This window comes from Doryrhamphus excisus, linkage group LG15 (assembly GCF_037039965.1).
Source record: "Doryrhamphus excisus strain RoL-2023G ecotype Guam linkage group LG15, RoL_Dexc_Guam_v1.1, whole genome shotgun sequence".
NCBI classification, from domain to species: domain Eukaryota; kingdom Metazoa; phylum Chordata; class Actinopteri; order Syngnathiformes; family Syngnathidae; genus Doryrhamphus; species Doryrhamphus excisus.
This window is the reverse complement of record NC_136371.1, coordinates 14,769,830-14,795,828: the sequence shown is the minus strand read 5'-3', so window position 1 is coordinate 14,795,828 and position 25,999 is coordinate 14,769,830. Positions and strand designations below refer to the sequence as shown.

The window sequence follows — 25,999 nt, the reverse complement described above, 5'->3', positions numbered from 1 at the left end:
TTTCATTTATTTTAATTAGCTATTTATTTTAAATGAGCCAAAGCCTTTTGAAGTAAGGCGTGGATATACGACACAGAAGACTTGTTAAGTGTTGTTTTTTGTAAAACACTACTCATTGATGTCAAAGCTGTGTGATGTTAAATACTGTATATGTGTGTGGCACAAATGTACTTTAAACATACAGTGGTGGAAAAGCATTGAACCAGTGACATTCATGGAGTGTTTTATTCATAGACCTGCCAACATATGTGCATTTTTTGTACATTGTCCACATATGACACAAATTAAAAAGAGTTGTCCAAGTAAATAAGTCTCATTTTAAGTAAATGTATATCACTTTTGGGTTGAGTGGCCAAGTGGTGAGCATGTTCACCACACTGTGGGGAGATTGGGAGGACCTGGGTTAGTACCTCCGGATCCGGTTTTCTCCTGGTGCTCTGGTTTCCTCTTCCATTCCAAAAACATGCTAGGTTAATTGGCGACTCCAAATTGTCCATACATAGGTATGAATGTGAGTGCGAATGGTTGTTTGTCTATCTGTGTACCCCGCCCAAAGTCACCTGGGATAGGCTCCAGCAGGCCCTTTGTATTGAGTTGTGGACCCAGACAATAAAGGACAAGTTCCACAATGATCATGTGCAAGCACATTTTTACACATTATCATTTCAAATGCTAAGAAAGGAACTCAACCATGAAGGGACTCAATCTTCTCATCTGAAGTCCATCGCCTTATCCATTAGGCCACACGGTCAGGTGACAACTCTGATGTTTATTCTTCATTGCATTCTCAGACCGCGTATTCAGGGCATTTGCCTTCTTTTGAAAATGGTTGGCAAAACCCAGCAGAGGCATCCCCACCATGACTCTAAAAAGCAGATGCAGTCCTCTGAGAAATGCCAAGTTCCATGACGACCATACCCAAACACATTTTCATACACCACCACTTCATCAAAGTCTATTAAAGAAACACAACCGCAAGGGGATTCGAAGCCTCAATCTTATGATACGAAGTCAGACAAATTATCCATTTTCTCTTCATGTGAAGTATGTTTATGTTCTTGTGTATGTATTATGTTTTCATGTGGAAGTAGGGACGTGGGGTAGATTGCATACTCAACTACAACAATAAATACATCTTGAGGATTTCCTTACAAGTCAAGTATGGATGTAGGCATAAACCAACCACGAAGGGACTGGAACCCTCAGTCCTCTGATCCTAAGTTAGACGCCTTATCCATTAGGCCACGTGGTCCTCTGCCTGAAGTTTAAACAAGTTGATCTCCTTTTTTTATTTAATTTTTTGATTTAATGTCTTAAATAAACATATTGACACATGACCATGCTACTATGCCAATGTTAGCATGCCAGCAATGTTAGCATTAGCCTCGTAGCATTTTACAAATTAGCATACTAACCTCTCCATGTGAAGGAGGAATGGTTCGACTCTGATATCTTCACCCTGATTATAAAAATCAGATGCTTTGGTGCAGTAGACCTGCACTTTCTTTGGAGCCAGTTCTTCATTGTATTCTCAGGCCGTGTACTCGGCGTGTTGGTTTCCCTTCTTTTGAAAGTGGGTTGATGGTAAAATCCAGCAGAGGGCACTGTCTCACAAGGTAATTCAATCCACATTTTCCACCAGGAAGACGCTTTGACGAGATGTGATGCAGCGAGTACAATATTGTATTCCTTAAGTCTGTTATTGAAAAAATACGAGCATAAAAGCTGCCGTAGCAAGTGGATGTAGGGTGTAGAAGAAACACAACAACGAAGGGACTTGAACCCTCAATCTTCTGATCCGAAGTCAGACGCCTTATCCATTAGGCCACATGGTCCTGTGACAGTTCTATCACAGATTTATTTTTTGCTTTTCCATAGAATGAGGAATGAGCAATGAAAATCCCTCAAGATGGACAGGCGGTTCTGCACAGCATCAGACCGTCATGGTGAAAAGAGAGCTGAGTCGGAAGGCAAAGCTCTGAATTTAAACCCATCTCCTCCATTACCCCGTCACCTTTGGTCTTGAGCTTTGGGTCGGGACTGAAAGAACGAGATTGCGGATACAAGCGGCTGAAATGAGTTTCCTCTGTAGGGTAGCTGAACTCACCATAAGAGCTCAGTCGTATGGGAGGAGCACAGCGTCTTCCATTTTTCACCATGTGGACCTCGCTGAGAAAGATTCAGACAGCGCTGCCTTTGCCATTAGGCCATGCAGTTGTTCAATAAAAACAAGTTGTTCAAGCACATTTTTATACATCATCACTTCATCAAAAGCTTTTAAAGGGTCTCAACCATGAAGGGACTTGAACCCGCCATCTTCTGAGCCAAAGTCAGACATCTTATCCATTAGGCCACACGGTCAGATGGAAGTGCCATGACGACCGTGCCCAAGCACATTTTCATATGCCACCACTTCATCAATGTCTATTAAAGACACCCAACCACAATCAGATACGAAGCATCAATCTTATAATACAAAGTCAGACAACGTATCCATTTTCTCTCCATGTGAAGTAGATAGGAATATGTTTTCATATGGAAGTAGGGATGTAAATCTCTGGGGTAGATTCCATACTCTACAAAAACAATAAACACATCTTGAGCATTTCCTTGTATGGATGGAGGCATAAACCAACCACGAAGGGATTCGAATCCTCAATCGTCTGATCTGAAGTCAGACACCTTAGCCATTAGGCCACGTGGTCCTTTGCCAGCAGTTTCCAGCAGGAAGACGCTTTAAAAAGATGTGATGCAGTGAGTACAATATTGTATTTCTGAAGTCTGTCCTTGGAAAAAAATACAAGCATAAAAACCTGCAATAATTTCAGACTCAACGACACTATAAATCTGCAGTACTTTCACAAAGATTACACACTCATCTACATTTTGGGAATTGCCATAACATTTCTTTTATGGATGTAGAATAAATACAAAAACGAAGGGACTTGAACCCTCAATCTTCTGATCCAAAGTCAGACCCCTTTTCCATTAGGCCACATGGTCCTTCAAAAAGAGATTTCACAGGTTCATTTATTTTTTCTCAATTTATTCCACCCACTGCCCGCCTCCAGGCAAGGCCACTCCGCTGTGATAGGTCACATTCCCAAGCGTTCCCGAAGACTTGGGTAGACACACCGATTGTGGTGAAAAAAGCCACTTCACACATCGGTAAGATGCTCCTTTATGCACACTATATAATGCTACACACACAACAAATTACTGACACAAAATAAACAATGAATAAACCTGCAGGACTTTCACAAAAACTCCATACACACCTACACTTTATGAATTGCCATTGCACATCTCGTATGGATGTAGAATAAACACAACCACGAAGGGACTCGATCCCTCCATCTTCTGAGCCCAAGTCAGACGCCTTATCCATTAGGCCACATGGTCCTTGGAAAAAGGTGTTTCACAGGTTCATTTTTTTTTTAATTATTCCACCCGCAGCCTGCCTTCAGGCAAGACCAATCCGCTGTGATTGGTCACATTCCCAAGCGTTCCCGAAGACTTGGGTAAACACACCGATTGTGGTGAAAAAAGCTACTTCACACATTGGTAAGATGCTCCTTTATGCACACTCTATAATGCTACACAGACAACAACTTACTGATACAAAATAAACAATACATAAACACGCAGTACTGTCACAAAAATTACACACTCAACTACAATTTGGGAATTGCCATTGTGCGTAGACTAACCACTCGGCCCAGTCTACAATATGACAAATAATTAAAATCAAACTAAAACAGCACACATATTATGTATGGCCCCTTTTACAGTCTTAAGAAACCACCTGTTTTCTAAATCAAAATAATCCTACCATGTTTTTTAACAAAATTATTCATAAATAATTTGCCTAAGGGATACGCCACAAATCAACAGTGCGCATGCGCGCACCGTCCGCCATCATTGAAATACATTCCATTTCTGGGTGGCCTTCCGACAAAAACACAAAGGATATTTAAAGTATTTCATGTGAACGACACAGAAAGAAAGCGACTGTGACACGAATTTCAGTATGAACTTGTCTCAATGAACTTCGAAGCTTCTCAGGCTAGCATAGCTTGCTCGCTGCTACGAAAGCAACCCGGAAGTTATCAACACATCGCTCAGCAGAGGTCAAGCTTGAGTGTAAAATGTCCTGATTGTGTGGAAGTGTGTGAAGTATAAATGTCGATAACGTTGGTGGATCAGCGACTAACTGCGGCTTTCGTGAGAAAGAACGAGAGCAGAGTATGAAGAGGAACTTCCTCGATCAAAAAGAGAACTAACGACAACGTTAAGTACGGACAGTTTTATGAAAGCATCAAGTTGTGTTACCCTGAGCAGGTCAGTACTTTCACGTACTTGGAGGCTTTTCGTTTGTGCATTAACACTACTTGTTAAAAAAAATCCTCACGAATGTACTAGCGTCGATACTGGCGTGTTTTATATCGTCAAATTGTTCACATGACGGGTATAGTTTTATCGACAATGTTGTGGCACTAGGACAAAATGGCGACTCGATGTGTTCAAAAGTTCTGCACTGTTATGTTACAGTCAGGGGCGTATTTAGTCATTTGGGGGCCCAAGGCAAACCCAATCATTGGGGCCCACCACATCCTAGTACTTCACTGACAAGTTTTGTCCCCTCAACACAAGGTCTTCATTGGAGGCAGCAGGAAATAGTGTTAATATGAGAAAATTGTACTATTTCCAGAGCTTATTATGACCAAACAAGAGAATCATCATCATCATCAGCGCCTTTATTGTAATTGATAAGGACATTAAGCAACATATCATATAGTTTACTGCTTTCATACTTGCATCTTTGTGATAAAAAAGCATCACATTCAAGCAAACACCAAAGTACTTGTTTTTTCAATGTTATGGTGACTGATAGCTCAAAGAAGATCCTGAACATTAGCCACGTTTACATGAGTAAATGCTGCATTTTCACATTTTTGTGGCACTTATTATTATATTATTTTTTATTATCATGCCGGATCGCTGTGTAGCAGGCTATTGTGCGAACACTCGAGCAAGCGGAGTAAGCCTTTTCACGTTTCCAAAAGACCCCATTCACCGTGATCAGTGGCTACGGACACGAGTAAAAATGTGTTTGGCGCATTTTGAGAACGGGCAAGCACACAGATAGTCCCGCCCTGCAAAAGGAACAGTGAACTGACTATCCAGCCAATCAAAAAAAAAGCATTTGCAACTGAAAGGACTGAACGGGTATTTGAGCGGTGACCTCGTTCATTCCATGCGCGAAAAAGAACAAGTTCTTTTGACCCGATTGTTCATGACCGACACACCACTACCTGACACTGTAGAGATTCTCCGAGACATGGTCAGAACCTTCGCTGGTGCAGGACCAGTGCCTCACGTGACGATGCAAAGCAAAACTGGACTTGTATAACGCCTGTCTTTGTCGTCGTCTTGTCTCCTGCAGATGTCCGTCAAGAACATCTTCCCTCTGAGCAGCACCAGTGGATGCGCTCCAGGATGGAAGAGGAGGAACCGCAGCCCCCACACGTGAAAGAGGAAGCAGAGGAAACGCAGCCCCTTCACATTAAAGATGAACAGGAGGAGTCACAACCCCCTGACATCAAAGTGGAAGCCCCTCCCCATTTTAGAGAGGAAGAAGATGACCCACAGTATTTCTACCTTAAAAAGGAAGAGGAAGCGCCACAGCCACCTCGCATTAAAGAGGAAGAGGAGGAGCCACAGCCCCCCTGTAGTACAGAGGAAGAGGAGCATCTCAGCATCAGACAGGAGCTTGAAGAAACAAAGGAGCGTTCAGTTGTTGTTGGCCATGAAAGTAGTGTGGTGTGTGGTAAGAGATTCTCTCGAAAATGTTCTTTAAAAAGACACACAGAGACACACACACATTCTGCCTGCTCAGTTTTTGGTGAAGGAATCTTTGATCCGTCACATTTGAAAGAAGACACAAGAATACACACTGAAGAGAAACATTTTCCTTGCACAGTGTGTGATAAAATATTCTCTAAGAAAGGTCATTTAAAATTACATACAATTGTCCATGCAGGAGAGAAACCTTTTTCTTGCACGGTGTGTGGTAAACAGTTCTCTCAGAAAGGCAATTTAAAATTACACACAATTGCACACACTGGAGAGAAACCTTTTTCTTGCTTGGTGTGTGGTAAAAGATTCTCTCAAAAACGTAGTTTAAAAATACACACCAGCGTACACACAGGAGAGAAACCATTTTCTTGCACAGTGTGCGGCAAAGGATTTTATGACAAATCTGGTTTAAAAACACACACAAGACTACACACTGGAGAGAAACCTTTTCCTTGCACGGTGTGTGGTGAAAGGTTCTCTCAGAGGGGGAATTTAAAAAAACACGAAAATGTACACACTCGAGCGAAATCTTTTGCCTGCTCAGTTTGTGCTCGAGGATTCACTACAAAGTCAAATTTGAGAGCGCACACTAAAATACACACAGGCGAGAAACCTTTTCCTTGTACTGTATGTGGTAAAAGATTTTCTCAAAAACGAAGTTTAAATATACACACAAGTGTGCACACTGGGGAGAAAGCTTTTTCCTGCACGGTGTGCGGTAAAGGATTCTATGACAAATCTGGTTTACAAATACATACAAGAGTACACACTGGAGAGAAACCTTTTCCTTGCACAGTGTGTGGAGAAAGGTTCTCTCACAAGAGCAATCTAAACATACACACACGAGTACACACAGGAGAGAAACCTTTTGCATGCTCGGTTTGTGCTAGAGGATTCACTAAGAAGTCATATTTGACAGCACACACAAAAATACACACGGGAGAGAAACCTTTTCCTTGTTCCCTGTGTGGTAAAACCTTCTCTCGAAAGGTTGGTTTAATAACACACACAAGAATACACACCGGGCACTAGGCCGGTCACAATAACACATTTCGCTGGATGACAATTATCCCCCAAATTATTGCAGATAAACGATATTATGGACATTATTTAGAAATATCGAGATACCATGCATCTAGTGAGAATGTATATAATAATAACGTGAGTACACCGTGGCAAAACCATTAAGCTTTAATCTTAGTTGGAACGTCAAGAGCTTATAATTAAAGTGAATTAAACAACATACAAAAAAATTTAACAAATGTGACAAATAAATGGGCAGTTGCATGGCGGGCAAGTGGTTAGCATGCAGGCCTCACAGCTAGGAGACCGGAGTTTAATTCCACCCTTGGCCATCTCTGTGTGGAGTTTGCATGTTCTCCCCATGCATGCATGGGTTTTCTCCGGGTACTCCGGTTTCCTCCCACATTCCAAAAACATGCTAGGTTAATTGGCGACTCCAAATTGTCCATAGGTATGAATGTGAGTGTGAATGGTTGTTTGTCTATATGTGCCCTGTGATTGGCTCGAAAGTTTAAAAGTACACACAAGAGTACACACTGGAGAGAAACCTTTTTCCTGCTCAGTTTGTGCAAGAGGATTCATAAAGAAGTCACACTTGAGAGCGCACGCGAATACGTATACACACTGGAGAGAAACCTTTTCATTGCTCAGGGTGTGGTAAAAGTGAGCCCTGAAAGAAGTTTGAGATGGCTCTGAATGCTCTGAATGCAGTTTTTTTCAAACACTGATGTCACAGGGAGCCAGACTTCCTTATAAGGGCGTGCCAGGATATGCCTGCCCTCCTCCCGCCTTTTCCACCGTGCTAGCATAAGTTAGCGTTTGTTTGTGTTGCAATATCGAGTGTACATGGAGCATCTTACCTGCAGGCACCGATGTCTGGAACAAGGGTAGCCGATGTCGTGGAAATGTTCCAGTATTCTGGTTTCTCCTGAGCTCCACCGCACCAGCAGTGCCTACGTTGCCACTCTTTGAGTTCATACACGGTAAGTCAGGGGCAGCTCTCCGAAGGCTTTATTCATTTATGATCAACACTTATGCCAACAAAATTCAAAAATGGGGTTCAGCGGTAGTCTGGAAGTCCTCAGGAGTGCTTGGTAGTGTGACCAATCACAGCAGAGTGGGCGTGCCCAGAGGCGGGTCATGGGTGGAATGAATCAAAACAGACCTTTGGACATACAGCTGAATTGGTGCAGATTAGGGAAGATCTGGAAAGTTTCTGTGTGGGTTATTGCGTGGAGATGCTCTATAGGAGTCCACATTTCAATACAAAGGGCTGAAAATGAGCACAATTGGCCCCCATTTCACAAAAATGTAAGTTTATGATATGTTTATTTGTTGTTTTGTTTGAAATATTTCTTAAATTGTGTGATATTCGATGAAACGTGTTGGTATATGATCAATAAAGTGTATTGTGTTAAAATCTAAACCTTGTGGTTAGGCTTCCAAAGTTGTATTATTGTAAAAGTTGTAAATGTATTTTGTGGCTGCGATAAAATATGCAAATTATTTTTTTTTATCCAGTGGTGGCCGATTTTAAATCAACAAACTGAAAATCTATTAATTTATTTGTCGTTCTAAACACAATTGACGGCTTTTGCCCCTCATTTTTGTCTCTCCTACTTGTTTTTTTTCCCGCAGAATCTCTTAAACGTCATATGCAAATTATATGCATATTAGCCAATGGCGTCGCCTAAAGACTTAGCCAATACCTACTATTGTTACTGAGGAGTGAAAGCGCATGCGCAAATAAGTCGCTACCTTGGCAATGCATTCCATTTCTCGGCAGCCTCAGCAGAAAATCGAATTTATAATAAGTTAAAGTACTTAATATGAACGACACAGAAATTAAGCGGTCGTGATTTCAGTACGAAATTCTCTCCATGAACATTGAAGCTTCTCAAACAAGCTTACTATACTTGCAGCTAGCTGACGAGCTGCTAACATAGAAACCCGGAAGTGCAGCGATTTAACTGCACCTGTGAATAAATCTTTTTAGCCGAAAGAAAAAGAAGTGTGAGAAAGAACCATAGCAAAGTACGAGGAGGAACTTTCTCGAACAACAGAGGAGAACAAGCGACAACGTCAACTACTGGAGCTTCACTCAGACGCATCAAGCAGGTTACTTTAACTCTTACTTTCACGTGCTTATATTTTTATTTGTGCATTTCTCAACGTCCATTTTCTTGAAGTAGGCCACGTGACCACCGTGCCGCCATTAAGCGTCGTGCCAGTGTTAAATCGATACTAGCTTGATGAGATTGTTGATTTTATTTATATATGGTAAAATTAAAGTGTTCACAGGTTATAGTTTTAGCAACAATTAAGTATGGCATTATTATATTTCACAACAAGAAGTTACTGACTATAACCACCTCTATTGCGTATGTTTAAAAAAAAATTGGTCCATGTGTGCGTAAATAACAGGAAATCTCTGTATCTATATAGCATATATATCCTGTCATACATTAATCGACATTTATTTTAAGGTGTGGCGGTTTTTATTTTATAATGGTGCACTGCTACAATCAATTACAATTACAAGAGGCCCTGAGATAGACAATTATATCGATGCATTCAGTCATGGAAAACATGACGCCACCCTAGTTGTTAATTTTAATGCCTGGCATTCATACAAAATGTTACTTAACCTTTGCCACCTCTGTAATTGGGTGGGCACACCCACTCCGCTGTGATTGGTCACACTCCCCAGCTACTTCCTGTTTATTGCAAACAACATGAAGCTGCACATGAGGGCGCTGCATTTAGTAAGTCCAGACAATCTTGGCACAAAGTCGGTACTGGAAATGTGGTCATTACACGTTTTTTTGCGGGACTACCGCGTTCCAGACAGCGAGCACTGTGGTCGCAAACACGGACATTAATGCACCTTTCCTGGCGAGAGCGCACTACTTCTGGTTTCAGGATATTTCACTTTCAAGTTCATGTTCATGTTCACAAAAACAGAGCTTGGGAGGGGGGGCCTTGACGGGAGAAGCAGAGCTTGTGGGAGGGTAGCGAGTGTATTGTGCCTACAGCCATGCCCATAAGGAAGCCCGCTCCTCTGTGACATCACAAAAGAACAGTTTTGCAACGCCCTTAGAAACCGAGCGTTTTAAGTCACCCCAAACTTCTTTAAGAGCTCACTTCCAAATACTCAAACTTCATTATCTGAAACTTTGGCATCATTTAACCTGAAAATACAACATTCTAACAACATTTATAGGTCAGAAAAGTGGAAAAAGCATGATAGGTCCCGTTTAAAACACAATTTAAACATTTTTTGTCAGGATTTCCCACCATGAAGACGTGTGTATCTGTAAAAGACACGTTTAGTTCTGGTTTCAAATAATAATAATAATAATAAATAATAAATTTCCTCCGAATAACATTTTATTTAGAGCCTCAATTTGGCCAGAGGTGGATGGTTGAAGCAATTGAACAGCAATACAACTCCTTGTGTCAGCTGGTGAGATTCTCAGATGATGCAAGGCTGGACTTTGTAAAGCCTGTCTATGTCTTCTTGTGTCCTACAGACATCAGTGAAGAACATCTTAACTCTGAGGAGAAAGAGTGGATGTCCAGGATGGAGAAGGAGGAATCACAACCCCCGCAAATTAAAGAAGAAGAAGAAGAAGAGGAGCCCCCTCATATTAAAGAGGAAGAACCACACACCCTTCATTTTAAAGAGGAAGAGCAGGAGCCACAGCCCCCCCACGTTAAACAGGAACAGGAGGAGCCACAGCCTCTTTACATTAAAGAAGAAGAACCACACGCACTCCATTTTAAAGAGGAGCAGCAGGAGCCGCACACACCCGATAGTGGGGAGGACGACGAGGACCACAGCACCAGTCAGGAGGACCTTGAGGGAATGGAGGAGTTTCCGGTTGTCGGCCCCGAGAGTGGTGAAGATGATGAGGACGAAGGTCAGGAACGTTTTCCTTGTTCGCTGTGTGGTAAAACATTCGCTCGAAAATGTTCTTTGCAAAAACACACAGCGAGTCACACACCTCTTGACTGCTCCGTTTGTGGTACAGGACTCATCGATAAGTCACATTTGACAGAACACACAAGAATACACACTGAAGAGAAACTCTTTCCTTGCACATTGTGCGGCAAAACATTTTCTCACAAAGGTAGTGTAAGTAAACACATGAAAGTACACACTGGAGAGAAACCTTTTTCTTGCACGGTGTGCGGTAAAGGATTCTATGACAAATTTGGTTTAAAAATACACATCAGAGGACACACTGGAGAGAAACCTTTTTCCTGCTCAGTTTGTGGTAGAGCGTTCAGTTACAAGTCAAATTTGAGAGTACACACGCAAATACACACTGGGAAGAAACCTTTTCTTTGCACTGTGTGTTGTAAAGGATTCGTAAGCAAAGGTGCGCTAAACAGACACGTAATAGTACACACTGCAAAGAAACCTTTCCCTTGTGCAGTGTGTGGTAAAGAATTCTGTCGCAAAGGCAGTTTAAAAAGACACACAAGTGTACACACTGGAGAGAAACCTTCCTCCTGCTCAGTTTGTGCCCGACAATTTGGTGACAAGTCAAATTTGAGAACACACACAGAAATGCACGCTGGAGAGAAATCTTTTTCCTGCTCAGTTTGTGCGAGAGAATTCAGTCACAAGTCAGGATTGAGGGCACACACAAAAGTACACACTGGAGAGAAACCTTTTCCTTGCTCGCTGTGCGGTAAAAGATTCTCTCGAAAAGATGGCTTAAAAACGCACACAGGTGTACACACTGGAGAGAAACCTTTTTCCTGCTCAGTTTGTGCCCGAGGATTCACTAAGATGTCATATTTGAGAGCGCACACAAAGGTACACGGTGGCGAGCGAGAGAGAGAACCGTTTTCTTGCACGGTGTGTGGTAAAGGGTTCTATGACAAATCTGGTTTAAAAAGACACACAAGAATACACACTGGAGAGAAACCGTTTTCTTGCACAGTTTGTGGTGAAGGTTTTCTTGGGAAGGTATCTCTGAGAAGGCACATAAGAACACACTCAAGTAAAAAAACAAAACAAATAAAAGCCAAGCGAGACAGTATTCATAGTGAAGTTGTATAAAATAACTTCTAACATTGCTGCACGGCGGTCTAGTGGTTAGCGCGCAGACCACACAGCTAGGAGACCCGAGTTCAATTCCACCCTCGGCCATCTCTGTGTGGAGTTTGCATGTTCTCCCCGTGCATGCGTGGGTTTTCTCTGGGTACTCCGGTTTCCTCCCACATTCCAAAAACATGCTAGGTTAATTGGCCACTCCAAATTGTCCATAGGTATGAATGTGAGTGTGAATGGTTGTTTGTCTGTATGTGCCCTGTGATTGGCTGGCCACCAGTCCAGGGTGTACCCCGCCTCTTGCCCGAAGACAGCTGGGGTAGGCTCCAGCACCCCTTGCGACCCTCGTGAGGATAAGCTGTAGAAAATGAATGAATGAACATTCCTGGGTGAATTTGACTCGCCCACCCACCACTTTGGGATGGTCCAAACATTTAAAATGATTTCCTTTCATTTTAATATCCACTCATTTGTGTTAGTCCATCCATTTATATGCATCAGACCATAACAGTACTTTTCCATTATATGATCTTCTGTTGATGTTGAAATTGTAAGTAATAAATATACAAAGAATCCAATTCAGTTTCTTGGAGGAAAATTAGTTCTGAGTCTTTATTTTGTTTTCTTTTATTTTTTGTTTCACTTCATTAGCTTTTTGTTAAGTTGCATGAAAGGAAATGCGACTTCTTCATATATGGTCAATAAAGTATTTTGTGTTTAATCTAAAGTCCATGTTGCAGTTTGAGGTTACGCTTCTAAAGTTGGTGAATTCTAGTGGCTAAGTCGGGTACAGTCAAACTTTTGCCCCTGAAACTTGGATATTAATAAACATTGATAATATTGATCCCAAAGTTGGTATCAATTTTGATTGATACCAATATTATAAGATTTTGGGCTTCCTGTCCGGCTGCAGCGGTTTCATTCAAGTTGCTCCAATTTTTTCCAGAATTTTAACTGAGTAATCATCTAAAGGAAAAATCGCACAAAAATGTCCTAAAAATCCCTAAAAGTTCCCTAACTGTTCCCCAAGTATATTAGTGTGAATTAGGAATTAACTTAAATTTTTGAGTAGAAAGAAGCATAATCAATAGTAAGTACATTGACTAGCATTCATTTAGCGCAGCGTTGACCCATCCAATATGGCGGCGACATAGACGTACGACTTAGCGTTGGCCATTTATGTCTATGGTGCGGCAATGCATTGGATTGTGTGGCAAATCTACCGGAAGTGATGTCATTGATGATGCTACAGAGTTTCCTTTAGGCTCAGGGCTTCTTGTAATGTTAAACTTTTGGTTTAGCGTGGCTTGTTTTCAGCTATTGGAAATTAGAATACCACCGTCACTACAATATTAATAAAACTAAAGGTAATACAAGTAATACACGTACTATTCGCAGTATTTTACATTCGGAACATTTGCGAACCACAGAGCAACAATGCGCACGCGCACGCAGACCGCCATCTTGGAAATACATTCCATTTCTGGGTAGCCTTCCGAGAACACAATTGGCAATTATTTGAAGTATTTAATGTCAACGACACACAAGTGAACAGAAGAATAAATATTTCCAGTGGATATCGTCAGGTATTGTGCGAGGACGGTTGTTGTGATAATGTGCCCCGGATAAAGAAAGGGAAGTTTGGGACGGCGTGTGTATTTCCAAAAGGTGCTTTTTCCATCAGCTGTCCCGACTATCTTCCCTCGACTCAAACTGGCATCGTTGAGTGTAAACACAAGGCCCAATGCGGACGGGAAGACGTCAAGAAAAAGGCAAACACGACGGTGGAACAGCGTACCAAGGTGGCAGTAAGTCAATGCACATTTTTTCTCTACTAGATATATAAATCTTAGCATAATAATAACGCGTTTGTATGCCAAATTTTAAGGCTCGCTAAAGAGGGACCGCTTAACAGTCATCATTTATTTTCCCTGATCGCTGGCTTCTGAAACTGATATAGCTCCTTATTTTTTTAAGTCTTGAAAATAAATGTATACATGCATGTGGTAACCACTATTTTACTGTTTACTCAGTGTAAATTGATCCTGTAAGGTCAATTATTATATAAAATTGACATATTTTATGTTATTTGCCTTCAGAAATCACTTAATGTTTGAATTTTAAGGCAAAGATTTCTATTTCCTGGTTGACTGTTGCCTCATCCATCCATCCATTTTCTATATCGCTTATCCTCCTTAGAGGAATATTTATTTAAGGAATATTTATTCATCATAAAGTTGATAATGCCATTTAAATGTGTGTTTAAGAAAGCTGAATCCTACTGTGTTCAGTGTTTACATTTCAATTAATATTTGTTTAAACTTCAGACCTGTAATATTTGTTATCATTGTCATTTTTTCATGTAAATTGAGGCAGCAAAAGCAGTATCGGCCCAAGCAAAATCGGCCATCGGCCTGAAAAAAACTATATCAGTCGATCCCTAATCAGTATGTTTACATTGATCAGACATGAGATTACTGTGATAAGGGAATTTCTGCATAGTAGGATTATAAAAGACATACAAAATCTGCATATGACTTCATAAATGCAGTTTGTGACATTACTGGAGCCGTAAAGTTAAAAATAAGTTCTTTCAGGACACAAGACTGGTGCTCATGTGTGTCCCTGTTTGGCCTGCCACAATCTGTTTACACACGACTGGAACTGGTGTGCACTGGCATGAACTGACCACGCCCCCGCATGCCTCATTTACGCCATCAAGGTTTCTGAAGCTGTGGCGGTGGGCTGCATGGGACTACTGTCGCTGTGTCGTGCTGCTGCTGCTTCTGATATATATAATTTTTTATTATGGAAAATAATTTTTTAATAACTTATTAACCTAGAACATAAAAAATTAAAAAGTTAATTTAATGGTAATAGTTACTCCAGACTCCATTCACTGTGCAATATCTGATCAACCTCCATGTGCAATATTAAGGCTCTAAGTGCAATATATTAAGTTCGAAGTGAAGTATTTCTATAATGCCTCATATTAAATCACTAGCAAGATCTCATAGTGTACTATAGACTGGTCATATATTTCATCTCGTTTCATATTATCTGCAAACTGTATTTGTATATAACTATGGGTAAAATTGTTGATTTGTTAATTGTTAATAATTGTTAATTTCCCCACTGAGGGACGAATAAAGGCATATCTTATCTCTTATCTTAAAGTTGCTGAGAGCACTTAAAGGGGACCTACTATCCTTTTTCCACTTTTCTGACCTATAAATGTAGTTAGAATGTTGTATTCTCGTGTTAATCAAGGCTAAAATTTCCGATAATGAGGTTTGGACATTTGAAAGTGAGCCCTGAACGAAGTTTGGGATGGCTCTGAACGCTCGGTTTCAGAGCATTTTTTTTTCTAAAGCTGGTAGGTAGCTGGTAGCCGGACTTCCTTATATGGGTGTGCCAGGGTACGCCTGGCCTGCTGCCCGCTCTGCTGCACTCTTTTGTGGAAGATTTCTCCGCGTTATCATGCTGTTTATTTTGTGTAAGTAAGCGCTTGTCCGTATAGCATACAAGCTCACCGATGTCCTCGGAAAAAAAAACATGTAATGACCACATTTCCACTACCGTTGTTGTGCCAAGATTGTCTGCACTTAGTAAACGCGGTGCGCTCACGTCCGGCTTTAGAGCTCCACGGCACCAGCAGTGCCTGTGACAAAGTGTGTCCGACAGTGAGTGCTCCTCCTCGGGCAGGCGAGGTGGATGCAGCGCCCTCACACCGCAGTTCCACCGCACCAGCAGTGCCTACATTATCACATACATGGTAAGTCAGGGGTTTCCCAAACAGTGGCTCCTAACCACTTTTAAAGTAGCTCTCCAAGGTTTTCATTTATTTATTATTAACTCCGATACTGACAAAATTAGAAAGTAGTTCCGGCAGTCGTCAGAAGTACTCCAGGGTGATTGGGAATGTGACCAATCACAGCAGAGTGCGCGTGCTCCGAGGTGGGTTGTGGGTGGAATAAATTAAAACAAACAGTTTTTTAAAATCCAAGGTATACAGCTGGAATAGGTGCAGATTCTGGCAGATCTCCAAAGCTTTCTGTGCTGGTTATTGTGTGTAGCTGCTCTTTTGGAGTCTACATTTCAATACAAAGGGCCGAAAATGATAATATGTCCCTTGAATGTTTGTTCAATAAGAGTCCAGGGTTATGATAGCACAGGTGTATTTTAACAGCAGTACTACTTCACACGTAGTACACAAGTACAAGTAACCTGACACTGACGACATTCTAAGAGACATTGTCAGAACCAAATGCCTCACCTGACGGAGCAAAGCTGGACTTTAATAAAGTATGTCTTCTTGTGTCCTGCAGACGTCAGTGAAGAAAATCTTCCCTCCGAGCAGCAGGAGTGGAACTCCGGGATGGAGAAGGAGGAACCACAGCCCCCCCACATTAAAGAAGAAGAGGACGAGCCACAGCCCCCCCACATTAAAGAAGAAGAGGAGGAGCCACAGCCCCCTTACATTAAAGAGAAAGAGGAGGAGCCACAGCACTTCTACGCTAAACAGGAAGAGGAGGAGCCACAGCCCCTCAACTTTAAAGAGCAGGATCCACTGCTGCCCGATATTAGACAGGAAGACGAGGACCACAGCATCAGTCCGGAGGCGCTTGAAGGAATGGAGGAGTTTCCAGTTGTTGTTGTTCCTGTGAGGAGTGAAGATGAGGAGGACAAAGGTCAGAAACGTTTTTCTTGCTCGGTGTGCGGCAAAAGATTCTCTCACCAAGGTAGATTAAATAAACACACCAGAGTACACGCTGGAGAGAAACCTTTTCCCTGCACGGTTTGCGGGAGAGGATTCACTAGCAAGGCACATTTGAGAGCGCACACAAAAATACACACTGGGGAGAAACCCTTTCCTTGCTCGCTGTGTGGTAAAAGATTCTCCCAAAAAGAGAGTTTAAAAATACACACTAGAGCACACACCGGAGAGAAACCTTTTTCTTGCACTGTGTGTGGTAAAGGATTCTATGACACGTGTGGTTTAAAAATACACACAAGAGTACACACAGGAGAGAAACCTTTTTCCTGCTCAGTTTGTGCAAGAGGATTCAGTAATAAGTCAAATTTGAGAGCGCACACAAAAATACACACTAAAGAGAAACTTTTTCCTTGCTCGCTGTGTGATAAAACATTCTCTCGAAAAGGTAGTTTAAAAAGACACACGAGAGTACACACTGGAGAGAAACTTTTTCCTTGCACTGTGTGTGGTAAAGGATTCTCTCACGAAGGTAGTTTAATAAAACACACTAGAGAACACGCTGGTGAGAAACCATTTTCCTGCTCAGTGTGTGCTAGAGGATTCACTAAAAAGTCAAATTTGAGCGCACATACAAAAATACACACTGGAGAGAAACCCTTTTCTTGCTCACTGTGTGGTAAAAGATTCTCCCAAAATGAGAGTTTAAAAATACACACGAGAGCGCACACTGGAGAGAAACCTTTTTCCTGCACCGTGTGTGGTAAAGGGTTCCGTGGCAAATGTGGTTTAAAAGTACACACAAGAGTACACACTGGAGAGAAACCTTTTTCCTGCTCAGTTTGTGCGAGAGAATTCAGGAACAAGTCAAATTTGAGAGGACACACAAAAATACACACTGGAGAGAAACTTTTTTCCTGTTTGCTGTGTGATAAGACATTCTCTCGAAAACGGAGTTTAAAAAGACACACAACAAGAGTACACACTGGAGAGAAACCTTTTTTTTGCACAGAGTGTGGTAAGGGATTCTTTGACAAATGTGGTTTAAAAAGACACACTGCAAAGAAACCTTTTCCTTGTGCGATGTGAGGTTAAATATTCTAACACAATGGCAGTTTAGAAACACACAAGAGTGTTCACACTGTAGAGAAACCTTTTTCTTGCACTTTGTGTGGTACAGGATTTTCTGAGATATCTGTTTTAAAAATGCACACAAGAGTACACAGTGACAGAAACATTTTCCTTGTTCACTGTGTAGTACAGGGTTGTACACGCCACAGGGAAACCTCTTTCCTGCACACATTTTGGGATATTTCTGGGTGAATTTGACTCCCAAATGTTGGAAATGATTTGATTTCAGTTGAATATATACCAGTTTGTGTTAATCCATCCAGTTATATTCCTCTGGCAGTGGTCATTCATTCATTATACGATGTTGTGTTAATGTTATAATGCTAAGTAATATTTGTTTTGTATGCCTCTGTAGTAGTTTTTGTACGCCTCTTCGGTTGCATGAAATAAAATGAAACTATGGTCACATTATTTTGTGTTTTAATCTAAAATCTTAATCCCATCCAATTCAAGGCAGGATGAACACACACAAAATACCGAAACAAAAGGGGGATGGACTCATAAAAGTGATGAAAAAGACTTGATACTGAATAAATTCAAATTCAAATTGTGTGTCAATACATTTGAAGTAAAGTACTCCTGTCGCACAGGTGGCCAAAACGCAAAAGTGGACTTGTACCAAAAGTGTGCAGACGTGACTTGGAACAGAAGTATCTGAATGAAGACATGAACTTGTGAATGTATGAGCTCCTGCATGGAAGTATGAAGTCTGCATAAATCCTTATTTCATGTTAAAATGCTGTATAATAGTCTTAGATGATGGTGGACAGCTGCATATGCAGTTTAATAACATATTTTCTTTAATATTCCAACTTTATGCTACTAAAAGGATATTTTTCCACATAATATTGTGAGTTTATTGACGTAAAATTGACTTTTTTGGGGTAATACAACTTTTTGCTTTTTCTTATGATATTGTGAGTTTATTGTTGTAAACTTTTGACTTTTTTCCTCTTTAGAATACGACTTTTTTTTCGTAAATATTATAGGAACAACACACGAACATCAGTCTTTTCAGGCGAGAGGCGGGGTCCACCCTGGCCGCCAGCCAATCACAGTACACATAGAGAGAGAGGAACAGCCATTCACGTTCATGCCTATGTGAAACATGCCCTCCAATGCTTTGGAACGGGCGGCAAGTCCACCAGGAAATGACGTCACTGAAGACGTTCCAAAGCCATGGCTTCACCCAGGCTCCTTGTAATGTTCAACATTTGGTTAAGGTTTACTTCCAAAGATGCTAAGATGTCTCCCTCTGATGCATGACTTGTTGTGAAGTCCCGGGAGATGAGAACACTAACGTCACTACAATATTAACTAATATATAAATAATAATAAATAATAATTTAATAAAACTTCCATTAATAATTTTAATGAAACTAGTGTGTGACGCCCTTACTTTGGTATCCCCCCCACAGGATGTGCTGTTATTCTGAAGGCCGGAAGTGGGTGTGTTTAGGTAGCTTGTTAGAAATGAGTGAAGAGACGAGCGACACATAAATAGCTTACACTAGAATTATTATACATATTTTATACATAATATACATATTTTTGTTTATGTTTTACAGTCTGACATTTCGGAATCAAAATGTATTTTCCCAAAACAAAACTCGACGTTTCACCGAAAGGATGCGCCATAAAGCAACAATGCGCATGCGTCAGTAGTCCGCCATGTTGGAAATACATTTCATATCTGGGTCCGACAAAAACGCAATTGATAATTATTTAAAGTATTTAACGTGAACGACACACGAGTGAAGTGACAGAATAATTACTGTTTGTAGTGTAAGAAGGAACGATAGGAGAGACGAGGAGGAAGAGAGAAGAACGAGCGACAACGTTAACTACTGGACTATTTTTCCTCCCAGAAGCATCAAGTTATGTTACCCTGAGCAGGTTAGCTTAACTCTTAACTCACATGCTAATAACATTTTATTTGTTGATTAACACTACCGAGGCAAGTGTTTTCGCCATGAATGTTCATTTTCCCTATGTACGTTTATTTACGAAGTGAAGGCGTGGTGTTTATATTCATATGTTGTCATGTTGTTGTATTGTTACATTGTCGATATTGTTCCTTCTGTATCGTCATATGGTTCACATGGCGGGTGTAGTTTAATCGACAGTGTAGTAGCGGTTCGGCAAAATGGCGGCATGAGATGCTAGCAAGCCATATTTTACAACAAGACCTGATTGGCTTATTAGCTGCGATAGGCGCCAGCCTAGCTGCGACGCTAATTAGGACAATCTGTGTCTTATAACAACAAAATGTTGTTTTCTTTGTTTTTTTATGCTGTTTTCCAACTGCTCATGACATCCATGTTTAATGTTCAGTTTGTTAGTTTTAAAAGGCACATCTTAGGGATAGATGTATACTTAAATGTTGACATGTTTACACTTTTGTGCCATTGAAAAACAAACAGGTTGGAGATTGGTGACGGAGGAGGAAGTGACATCACCAAGAGAACACATCCTCTCTGGATTACGCATGAAATGCTGTGTTTTTATACTTTTGTGGTACATTTTTGATATTTTTTTTGTACTTTTTCTTATGTCATGCCGGATTGCTGTGTGGCAGGCTATTGCTCAAACACTCGAGCAAACAGAGTAAGCCTTTTCACGTTTCCAAAAGACCCCATTCGCCGCAATCAGTGGACCAGGCAAGTGCTACGAACACGAGTAAAATGGACACCGTCTGATTCCTCGGTATTGTCTTAGTCACATTTCGAGGACGGTTGTTTTGATGATGTCCCCAGGATAAAGGAAAGTTTGGAACTTCCTGTGTATTTCCAAAAGGTGCTTCTGCCATCGGCATCTTTCCTCAACCCAAACTGGCATCTGCGAGTGTAAACACCAGGCCTAACGCAGATGGCAAGATACAAAGAAAAAGGAGAAAACAAGGAGAAAACATTCAACCATGGAAAATCGTGCCAAGGTGGCAGTAAGTAAATCAACTTTTTGTCTACTCGGTATATTCTACAAATCTTATAAGATGTGTTTTTATGCCAAATGTCAAGGCTAGCTATGTAGTAACTTAGAGATGTTTGTTGGAAGAATTGTACATAAAGTTATTCTATTTTTACTATATTCTTATGACCTATTTTCTTATGACCTACAAGCATTTCATATCACTCACGTGGCAAAAGTAAGATTAATGTTGTGTCGCTTGCACATTTGGTGTATATCATGATTAGAGAAAACAGAACGTGACAGAACATTCTCTCACTAGATAGTTCTATCATACCCTCGTGGACAGGAAATTGCTACATGTGACCTAGAATGTATATATGTGTGTGTGTGTGTGAGTGTCTCCGGAAGATCACATGCCAAAGAGGAGATACCCACACACTATGGATAACATGTTGTGCAAAAAGGACCGGTTTCAACTGGAATAGTTAGACCCCCCTTCCCTTAGCCGGTGAAACCACGTGTACCTAGGGCATTCCTGATTCAATTAATAGCAGGAGAATGGAGACTGTTTCAGAGTTGGTAGGAGGATTGTACAGTGCAGTCTCCATCATCTCTCCTTGCAAGTAAAAAGAAACTCACCTCCTTTGTACAGGCAGTGTTTTTTTTACCAGTGTTGGGGTTTAAACCTGACAATGTCCCGATCCAATCTTCACGATCGGGATCGGCTGCCGATCCACTGTATTTTGAAGATGGGATAAAATTGCCATCCACCATGATATTGTGTCGATCCGATTGCCGTTTAACCGTTCATCACTCTGGCCACACTCTCAACATGGTGGTGCTTAATGCCTCTCTAGGCATCCTCTGGTTGCCATTCGACTCCTGCCGCCTGGATGAAGAACAGAACGCAACACCACCATGCAGACATGTCATGGTCAACATATCCAGCGCCCAATGAAGTTCATATTCCAGACCAAAAAGGGTTGGGAAGCCAAGAAAATGTGTCGGGACATCCCTAGTAACATGTATTATTTATTGATAAGTGCTCATTTCCACCTTATCAATGAATGTTGTTCATGTGTTTACCCAAAACAGTTCAAAGCTGCATGCTCGGATGCTGGAACCCAGGTTGCAGTCGAAATAAGGCCAGCATCAAGGATTGTTGTGACTCAAAATCAGCGAGGCGGTTCCTGCAAAGGTCATTTAAAAAAAAAATGATATGCTTTGTTATGTTTTCAGTTGTTTCCCCTCAAAATCCACTTTTAATGTTTGAATTTCAAGGCAATGATGGCTATTTCATGGCTGACTATGACCCATTATTCGTCACAAAATATAAATACAACCTGTCACAATAATCAATGAACCGCAGGATAAATAAAAAACCAACTCCATCATTTTGCCGGGCTCCATATGTTGACATGTGCAATCGGTTTGTTTTCCTCCTGTCTCTCTCGTCCAGACAAGAGGTTTCACTCTGTGCATCTGTCTCAACACCCCGGGCGCGAACTCTGAGTGAACCCTCCTGTCAGTCATTCAGTCTTTTTGTCCCAGTGGGTGGAGGCGAGGCCGCTTGTGAGTGCACATTTACACTTGCACGCATTTATGAATTGATTGGACTTTATGTATAGATTCAATGTGTTCAATAACTTGCATTCATTTCATCAGAGTGTAAACACTTTTTAAAGCCTCGCCTTGCTCACTTGCTTACCAACATGGCAGACTTTCTTCTCTATTGTGTACTACACAGTGTTTCATGCGTTTCGACTAAGAAGTCTGTCTTACTAACTTAGTGTCTTTTGGTGTGTGGCGGGGAACAGCGGAGACTGATGATGGAGAGAGGAGGCTCCAAGGAAAACGACAACGAGGGGGAAACGGAGGAACGGGACAAAAAGAAAAGGCAGAAGCTGTCAAAAGTTGGGAATCATTTCAAACTCCCGGTGGAGTGTTTGAACTGTCAAACGGCGCTGAAGGACAAGGTACGAGTCTTTCCTAGCAGCTGACGGCAAATGGTATGCTTGGCTCATGTGACAAAAGTTAGATGACACATGGGGCCACGTGAGAATGTGGGTGTGGTTTAATAAAGCCTGTCTTAGTCTTCTTCCTTTGTGTCCTTCAGACATCAGTGAAGAACATCTTCCCTTTGAGGAGCAGGAGTTGAACTCCACAGAGGAGCCGCATCTTGCAGACATTAAAGATGAAAAGGAAGAGCCATATCCCCTTCACATTAAAGAGGAAGAGCCACAGCACTTCCACACTGACGAGGAAGAGGAGGAGCCACAGCCCCCCTACAGTGGAGAGGAAGAGATGGATCACAGCATCAGGCAAGAGGATCTCCATGGAATGCAGGAGTTTGTGGTTGTTCGCCCTGTGAGGAGTGACGATGATGATGAAGACAAAGGCCACAAAGGTTTTCCTTGCTCGGTGTGTGCTAAAACGTTCACTCGGAAATATTCTTTAAAGAGACACACAGAGTTATTACACACAACGTATCCCTGCTCATTTTGCGGCAAAGGCATTGAGAAGTCCGATTTTAAAGAACACACAAGAATACACACCGAAGAGAAACTATTTCCTTGCATCGTGTGTGCTAAAACATTCTCTCACGAAGATAGTTTAAAAACACACACACAAGTACACACAGGAGAGAAACCTTTTGTTTGCTCGGTGTGTGGTAAAAGATTCACTCAAAAGGGTGGTTTAAAAATACACACAAGTGTACACACCGGAGAGAGACCATTTCCTTGCACGCTGTGCGGTAAAAAATTCAGTGATAAATCTGGTTTGAAAATACACTCGAGACTACACACCGGAGAGAAACCCTTTTCTTGCACTGTGTGCGGTAAAATATTCAATCACAAAGGGGCTTTAAATGATCACACAAGAGTCCATACTGGAGAGAGACCTTTTTCTTGCTCTTTGTGCGGTAAAAGATTCAATCACAGAGGTGCTTTGAAAGTACACACACGAGTACACACTGGAGAGAAACCTTTTCCTTGTACGGTGTGCGGTAAAGGATTCTCTCACATTGGTGCTTTACGAGTACATACAAAGGTACACACTGGAGAGAGACCCTTTTCCTGTTCTGTTTGTGCAAAAGCATTCGCTGAGAAGTCAAATTTGAAACGACACATAAAGAAACACACTTGAGGGAAACCTTTTTCCTGCTCACTTTGTGGTAAAACTCTACTGTTGGAAGACATCTTGTCAAAATGACAGTAACTCATATATTACAGTAATTACATTATTAGTGTCGATAATCATGTCAAGCCACACCTCTTGTTATGATAGCAGGTGGAGGTTCAGTGCAGTGCCTCCACACAGTCTGATACACTCTTTCTGAACACATCAACAGCACTGCAGTGCCAACACCAATGGGCTCGAATTTCTCAAATTTTGCCCATTGATCAAACCTTTGTAATATGTCGTCTTGATTTTGGCTGCATTGTCTTTTGCATAAGCATTTTCTTTTCTTGTATGTCTGCTTTGTTTGATAGCAAATGCTAACAAGCTGTGTGTCTAATGAACGCTGCATAGCTGACTCATGTTATGGACACTACTATTAATTAATCAGCGCTGTTTTGTAGTTGACATGAAACATGTTTTGGTTGCATGTACGATACAGTACAGGAAGTTATACTTCAGTATGCTAGGCACTGATTGGCTCAGCTTCCTGTTACACAGCTGAAAATTTCTTTACTCATGTGAGTGAGTGACTTTTGAGTAACTGCTTTTGTGTGTAATTCTAATTATCAGTACATAAATACGGTTCATCTCCCAATTCTAACGTGTGAGTCTTATGTCTGGGGTGTTTTCTATCACAATACAGTACCATTATGTTTGCTATATTTGGTTATATGAGCATAAAAGTGATTATAGGTTGTTATTTCAAGTCTACTGGGCTCTAATAGTGTCAAAATGTGTTTAGATCATAGCCATAGTGACTATCCAGTGAACTGTACTATAAATGTATTTTCTGTATGATTCCAATCGTCTTTTTTTTACATTTTCTTGAGGAAAAAAATCCCTAAATTTCAGATTCCTTAATTAAATACCGGGCTGAATTTTCTCCGTTGTTATACTTTTTTTTTTTTTAATATAATTACAAACTTCAATTGTACAAAACAATGTAAGCAGAATTACAGGAACATAAAAGTGCAATTCTACAGAACAATATGAACATAAATAAGAAAAAGAGTAACTAACAAAGTAAGGGATGTGCGAGGGATATTGCTTGAAAATAAGAACAAAAAAAAACAATAAAAAAGCATGTCACATGAGCTTGTTCTCCATATGAATTGTTTTTAGAACGTTCTCCAAAGTATGAAAGGTTTTCACTGTTTCATATAATATCTTCAGTTCAGAAGAAAAGCCGTGAATATTTGGCTTACATAACTCCGTTGCTATACTATGATATTGTATTTGACTGCCATTTTCACTATAAATAAAGTTCTTACCAAAAAAAATAAGCAACGACTATCGGAATTGGACCGTGGCGCCTGTGTCAATATGTCGCCAAAATAATGTTACAGAAGCAATTATATATATATCTATATGTTTTTAATTAAATTAAGCTAAAATGACTGCACATACCATATGTATTATTCACCGCCTGACGGATGTGTCAAACGAGCTACAAATCAACATAGCGCATGCGCACATAGTCAGGCATCATGGCGTTTGAACATAATACATTCATTTATGGGTAGCCTACCGAGTATAGATAATTGTTTAAAATATTCATTGTGAACGACGCAGATATTAAGAGACAATGAGAGAGAGTCACTCCTTCAAGTTGTAACTCGTGTCTGTGAACTAGCTTAGCGTCCTAGCTTCTAACAAAGAAACCCGGAAGTTATCAACGCAGAGCTGGAGCGTGAGTGCATCTACAGTGTAGGTGTAAAGTACAAATATTGCGAGGGTTGAAGAAATGTGAGAAAGAACGAGGAACTTTCTCGAAGAAGCGCCAAGTTGAGAGCAGAGCAGGTTAGTGTATAAAATGTGTATTTACCCCCCCCGTGAATGGCCATTTTCGTTGTGTACGCCACATATCCATTGGGCCGATGTCCGCATCGATACTAACATGATGAGGAAGCTCTTTTTCAGTTGCCTTCGTCGTTACATTGCTTCGTCGTTAACTGGTCTTTAACTGGTCTTTAACTGGTACCGGCACATAAGGTGATGGCCTAGTTACTCCAGCTGCTTACGTCTTTAACATGAGTATACACCACCCTCTAGTGGTAGCATTGGTAAATACAACAACAGACACCGATAGATCACCGATAGATCGCTTTAATACA

The 25,999-nt window shown here is 41.0% G+C and overlaps 4 protein-coding genes across 5 annotated transcripts; all 4 read left to right on the top strand.

Moving 5' to 3' along the window:
* Positions 1-3,914: 3,914 nt before the first annotated feature.
* On the top strand, positions 3,915-8,239 carry LOC131104893 (uncharacterized). Its single transcript, XM_058052550.2, has 2 exons — positions 3,915-4,341; positions 5,447-8,239. The coding sequence occupies exon 2, from the start codon at positions 5,488-5,490 to the stop codon at positions 6,889-6,891; it is 1,404 nt and encodes a 467-aa protein (XP_057908533.2). The 5' UTR covers positions 3,915-4,341; positions 5,447-5,487; the 3' UTR covers positions 6,892-8,239.
* Positions 8,240-8,746: 507 nt separating this feature from the next.
* Positions 8,747-12,660, top strand: LOC131104898 (uncharacterized). The gene is made up of 2 exons (XM_058052557.2): positions 8,747-9,000; positions 10,416-12,660. The coding sequence occupies exon 2, from the start codon at positions 10,457-10,459 to the stop codon at positions 11,954-11,956; it is 1,500 nt and encodes a 499-aa protein (XP_057908540.2). The 5' UTR covers positions 8,747-9,000; positions 10,416-10,456; the 3' UTR covers positions 11,957-12,660.
* Positions 12,661-13,416: 756 nt separating this feature from the next.
* On the top strand, positions 13,417-18,191 carry LOC131104890 (uncharacterized). Of its 2 annotated transcripts, none has more exons than XM_078796608.1 (2): positions 13,417-13,749; positions 16,276-18,191. In XM_078796608.1, exons 1-2 carry the CDS (start codon positions 13,692-13,694, stop codon positions 17,748-17,750), a joined length of 1,533 nt encoding a protein of 510 aa, XP_078652734.1. In that variant the 5' UTR covers positions 13,417-13,691; the 3' UTR covers positions 17,751-18,191. The 2 variants fall into 2 exon arrangements, with proteins under 2 accessions (XP_078652734.1, XP_057908530.2); XM_058052547.2 differs by having other exon boundaries at positions 13,417-13,755.
* A 1,247-nt stretch (positions 18,192-19,438) lies between these two features.
* LOC131104676 (uncharacterized) lies at positions 19,439-25,142 on the top strand. Its single transcript, XM_078796609.1, has 6 exons — positions 19,439-19,688; positions 20,216-20,733; positions 21,798-21,900; positions 22,162-22,274; positions 22,520-22,678; positions 22,819-25,142. The coding sequence occupies exons 2-6, from the start codon at positions 20,661-20,663 to the stop codon at positions 23,847-23,849; spliced, it is 1,479 nt and encodes a 492-aa protein (XP_078652735.1). The 5' UTR covers positions 19,439-19,688; positions 20,216-20,660; the 3' UTR covers positions 23,850-25,142.
* Positions 25,143-25,999: the final 857 nt, after the last annotated feature.